Raw genomic sequence first — 6000 nt, 5'->3', positions numbered from 1 at the left:
GAAAACCATATCGGTTCAGCGGTTAGCGAGATCCTCTGGTACACACAGATCCTGTAACTTAATTAGGACATAAGGATGGAGAGATTTGCTATTGTGCGAAAGTGAATGCATACCTACTTAATTTGTTGCATAACTTTACTTTCATTTAAGTTCAATTAAATTGAGGATGTAAATTTTCTTAAAACAAGAACGTGCGTTTTACATACAAACAAGCGAAGCTGATTTAATTGCCTCCTTTTATGATGAAGGTTTTGCTATATTACTTACTTCGCCTCTAGCCTCTAGGGGCTTTGGCCCAAGAGGTTTAATCAAACCAATTTTTCGTATTTTAGATTTAAAAGAAAAATTTGAAGAAAAAAAAATTTGGGGGGGGGAACGATTTTTTTTTTTGGAAAGGGGTAGTCGACCCCACTATTTTAATTTTAATTTTTTTGGGGTGGGATATTTTTCATTTTTAGGGGGTTGGGGGTGTCTCACCCCCCAAGAAAATAGTTATAAACCTTCCCGGGACCTATGAGAAGCTACCCTGTAAAGGAGAACCCGATCAGTTCAGCGGTTAGCGAGATCCTTCGCTACAAACAAACAGACAGAAAGACATCGTTCTACGTTGTATTATAGATGTATCAGGTGAAGAAACAACAAACAGACAACAAATTCTTTGATTGCACTACCTTTGTCTGTAAGTCCTTACTGCATAGTAATGATTATGCATGTTTTGGGCCAAGACCATTCCCTTAAAATTTATAAAATGTCAAATATAAATCCTTTAGTAAAGCCTTTTCGCCAACTAAAAACGATTCTTACTGGTATAGAATAGTATATTTTTTCCCACCGCATGGCATTGATTTTATATGCTATGGTATAAGTCAAAGGTGCCCGATATTTGACCAATACCATATGGCATAAGAGAGGATCACATTTATTAAATTTAAAATTAAAGAGTTTATAAACACGTTTCTCATTGAATGGCTTAAAAACTTTGGGAACTTGATTGGATTGTTCAATCTAGCATTGTCTAAACATACAAATTGTTAAATGTTAACAATAAAACAATGAAATAAGCTTCAAGATATAATACTTTAGTTTTAGAAAAAAACATCATAAGCAAGCAATTAATATTTTATATGTGACATATCTTATGATTTTAATTGTTAAAATTAGGTTTAAATTACTATTAATTATTAATTTTGTTCACTTTTTAAATGTCAAAATTATATATTAGGTAATGATTAACATAATCTATCTATCTATCTATTTATCTATCTATCTATCTATCTATCTATCTATCTATCTATCTATCTATCTATCTATCTATCTATCTATCTATCTATCTATCTATCTATCTATCTGTCTATCTATATTTCAGACATAATGGTATGGCTTAGAATCATAGCCTTGCAGCTTGTATTATTACACAGGAAATTATTAATCAGAAAAAAATCGCCGAAAAAAACTTTTGAAAAAAAAACAAATATTAGTGAACAAAATGCACAATCAATATTGGCTTTGTCCCATCCCAAAAAAAGACATCCATAAGTAACAAGCAAAAAAATATGCCTGGGCAAACGGAAGATGTAAGTCATGATGCAGATGTTCAAGACCACTAAACAGCTGTTCTGTGGTCCTAAAAAAAGAAAATATCATATAAATGTTTACATGTTTCTTTTGTAGAATGATCGACTGACTTACAGACCAAGTAAATCACATTTTTCACATGGAAAATTTGTCGTCATTTTAGCTTGCTAATATGAACCTCATTTATTGGTTAGTTTGTTCATCCAATAGGAGGGGAGGGTTAAAAGGGGGTGGAGTGGGGTATCGTTATTTTAACTAGTTATGAGCATTCCTTTATGAGAGTACGTGGAAATTTGGTGCAACATCCATGTAATAATATATCGATTTGTACAGAATAGTACGCCTTTAGTGTTTGATTAGTGACAAATATTGGTCATTATAACTTAGGAATTTTTATGCTTGAATTCATTTCTTGCAGGGAGGGAGGGAGATGGCGAGGAGGGAGAGGGAGAGGGAGGGAGAGGGCAATAGTGTCAATACATCACATGAAATACTTCAAATATGTAAAAGTCACCCAAATTATTGGGGGGTGAATTGATTTATTTTTCAATGTCTGATGGTCAAATTCCCTGATTTCATATAGCAACACAAATACTATAACATGGATCTAAAGGGAAACTTCAATGGCTAATAGATTAATGGACACCCCTGATAGTTATACCCAAAATTACCACTTCTGTAGATTACAATTAGTGGTTGAAACGTTTAGACACTCAATTTAATGACACAACCAATCAAAATATAAGGGAGCTACAGTGAAGTTTTGTACAACCCAAACAAATGATAAATTGTGTTTATTAAGTTGTAGGAGTCAGTATAATTTGCAGGCCAATGTCCCTTCCCTCCCAACAAATACACAAGTTCACAGATCACAGTGGTAGTTCAATGGAAGGGGAAATTAACCTTAACTTCCCATTACTTCAAGTTTACAAATTAACGGGATATATTCAAAAGTTGAAAATATTTTTCTCTGTCGATATTTTTTATTGTATATTTTATTTTGTTATTGGTGAGTTATTCTTATTCTAATGTATTTTTCTTCTTAAAACTTTTCTAATTTGATTTCACCGTTTCTTAAGAATTATATCAATAACCTAAGACCATTTAGGGAAATATGTAAAGCTTCCCTGAAACGAAGAATTCAATATTACCACCCCCTCCCCACCAATATTTTTTTAAAAATATAAAAACAGATTCTAATGGGGTGGGGTGGGTGGGTTCCTTTCAACTGGAAAATATCTTTAAACCATCACAGTAACTAACTTTATATTCCCTGAAAAGAACAATCTTTTTGGTTTAGAAGTTTACGAGATCTTAAGTTGATGACAGACAGACAGACGGATGGACAGACAGACATCTTTTTACTTTGTAATATAAAAATGCTGTAATGATTAGAGTCATGTGTTGCTTTATTGCATTCATTTCATGACAATTTAATTAAACTGGCCAAAAACAATAATAATTGGACAAAAAATGCAAAATGAAATATAAACAAACACCTTCTCTCTTTCAAACTTCAAATTTTGTTGTTGTTATCATTTCAATAAAGTTCCAAGTAATGATAAGTTTTCCGTTGAAATCTAATTAATTTTATTTGCTCAATAGGACCAAGAATGGTTTTGGCCTATTTTTCATATTTAAATCTGTTTAGATTCTATCCTTATCTGCAACCTTTAAATTGAGAGCCGATAGTTACTAGGGGCGCATCCGCTAGTGCTTTCTTGCAAGTGGTTTATATAGTACGTTTCTTGCAACTAATACCTTGCAGTGGCCATAATGTTTACGTAAATAAGATACAATTTATCACCCAAGATAATTTTCAATAAAAGCAGTTCTCATCAAAAAATAATAAAGTGAGAAATTTTTTTGCTCAATTCTAGGCTACTGTATTCATTTATTGATTACAGCTTGGAGCAAGTAGCTCTGGTAGTGTTAAATACCAGGGAGGGTGGGGGCATTAGACTGTTTATTACACTAGTCCCCAAAGTTTTATTATAATGTTTTCTTGTACGTTGGTTTAAAAACTTGGGGACTTTTTTGTTTGATTTTGATTGGTTGGATCATTTAGTTTCAATCACTTAATCTATTGGAGGTGTAATTTTGTATATTATCATTGGGGATGTACATCAATTTATCGGCCATTGTCTTATCCCTTAGCTCTGGTAGTGTTAAAGACAAAACTCTTGAATTCTCTAAATTTATATAATATATCATAATATGACTGTAGAGTACTGTAGTAGGAGTGGGGACAAAACACCTAATTTAAAAATGCCTAACTAAAAATGCCTAACTAAAAACACCTAAGTTTAAAAATACCTAATGTTAAAAACACCTACATTAAAAACACCTAATTTATAAATGTCTAATTTATAAATGCCTAATTTAAAAACGCCTAACTAAAAATGCCTAACTAAAAATACCTAATTTTAAAAATGTCTAATTTTAAAAATGCCTAATTTAAAAATACCTAATTCTTAACTATCTAAACGCCTAATTTAACAATGCCTAATTCTAAAATATCTATTTTTTCACTAGAATACTTAAAATTTTGATAACATTAATCCAATTGGCTGATTGTTCTTGCAGAAGGATCTTGCTAGTCATTGAACCAATATGGTCCATCTTTACAATGAAGCTTCCTGTAGGTCATGGAAAGGTTTATAACGCTTTTGAGGAGGTTACCAACACCTTCCAATGAGAAATCGCCCTTTGAAAAAATCCCCCCCTCCCTCCATTTTTTTTATATTTCTTTAATCTTTCTTTATAAAACTAGAACTAAAATGGGGGATGGTCAACCCCCAAGAAAGCGACATTACGGCTACTTAGGTTAAGGAAGAAACCAATAAAAATTAAAATTCATTTCCTTTGTCCTTAAACCTTTGATTTTGTTAATGTCATGTGGGTGAGTTGCACCTGGACTGAACAGTCAACTTGTCAACTCAAGGCCAGACTCTTGGTCCTTCACCTCATACCCGTGGTACCTTTGATTTTACTAATTAATTTATTTCTCATGTGAGGTGCCACAAACTAATCATAAAATTTTATTTTTAAAAGCGAAGCTTTTCTATAAATAGCGTCAGTCCATCTGTACATTCGTCCAGTTTTCTATTTCAAACTATATTTTGAAATTTTGGAGGGAAGTCGTAACCCCCCCCCCCCCCAGAATAATTGAATGCCCCTCCGCACTGCAATCGCCCTTAAAGGACTCTAGCCGCCGGTTTAATATATTAAACAACATTTTTAAGATATGCTTAAAATTAGGTTTTTTTAAATTAGGTATTTTAAAATTAGGTATTTTTAAACTTAGGTATTTATAGTTAGGTGTTTATAAAATTAGGCATTTTTAAAATTAGGTGTTTTGTCACATTAGGCATTTTTAAAATTAGGTATTTTTAAATTAGACATTTTTAAATTAGGTATTTGTAAATTAGGTGTTTTGTCACATTAGACATTTATAAAATTAGGCATTTTTAAATTAGGTATTTTTAAATTAGGTGTTTTGTCCCCACTCCCTGTAGTATATATAAAACTATATAACTGTAATTTTATAGTAACCCTGAACATTAGAAATAATTAAAAGACAAATATCCATCATATGGTCAAATTAACACTATTATCTTGGTTTATATGTTTTAAAGGAGCCTTATAGAACAAGGATGACAACATCCATAAAAGCGAAGCACAGAAACGGTAGGACAAACAAACATTAACTTTTGTTGAGTGTCAGAACTGAATATACAAAATATGAAAATATAAGGTTTGACAAAATTATACGTAAATTTGTTGCAAAACTTCTTAAATACAGAATTCTGGTTAAGGACATACTGACATTTTTAATACTTGATTATAGAGATGCTTCACTCATAATATTGTGCCTTATTTAATAGGAATAAGTAATAAAAAAATCAGATCAATCGGATGATTTTATCACATAACCATGCATTGTTTGAAATCGATAGAACAATTCTAACATGCCTAAATAATGCATAAAAGCTAACTATCTCGGACGGACCGACCCTTATTATAGAAAAGCTTCGCTTTTAAAAATATTCAACACGGCTAGTGTTTGCCGTAGGGTAAGGGTTTCCGCAAGGGTTAGACATGAAATTTCTTCTGAATATAATGGTGGGTGGTTCTTTTAACTATTAGTGGATAGTAAGATCTCAGAAACCCTCTAAAAGGACTGGTTTACAATTTTAAATAATGCTTTCTTTTAAAGGCATGTTTTATGCTTTTTTTTCATAATGAAACTTTTGAGTTAATGGGATGGAACTAAGGGCAAACCAAAATATCTCCTTAAACTTTTATACTTAGAGCTAACGTGGTTTTACAATTGATTTAATAATTATCAATTTGTGTACTTTGGGAAGTTCAATTATATAAACAATTCTACATATAATTTCTGTTCTATTATATTATATAAAA

At 31.6% G+C, this 6000-nt stretch overlaps 1 protein-coding gene across 1 annotated transcript in view; it reads left to right on the top strand.

Moving 5' to 3' along the window:
• Positions 1–1368: 1368 nt before the first annotated feature.
• The window catches only part of LOC145332356 (matrix metalloproteinase-14-like), a 40547-nt gene continuing 35915 nt past the window's right edge, over positions 1369–6000 (top strand). The window contains exon 1 of the mRNA XM_080177357.1: positions 1369–1418. Within this exon, the coding sequence (XP_080033483.1) occupies positions 1372–1418 (47 nt within the window). The 5' untranslated portion in view covers positions 1369–1371. The remainder of the gene's footprint in view (positions 1419–6000) is intronic.

This window comes from Acartia tonsa, chromosome 11, assembly GCF_053477335.1.
Source record: "Acartia tonsa isolate MP-2025a chromosome 11, ASM5347733v1, whole genome shotgun sequence".
Taxonomy (NCBI): Eukaryota; Metazoa; Arthropoda; class Copepoda; order Calanoida; family Acartiidae; genus Acartia; species Acartia tonsa.
This window is presented reverse-complemented; position numbering and strand designations above follow the sequence as displayed.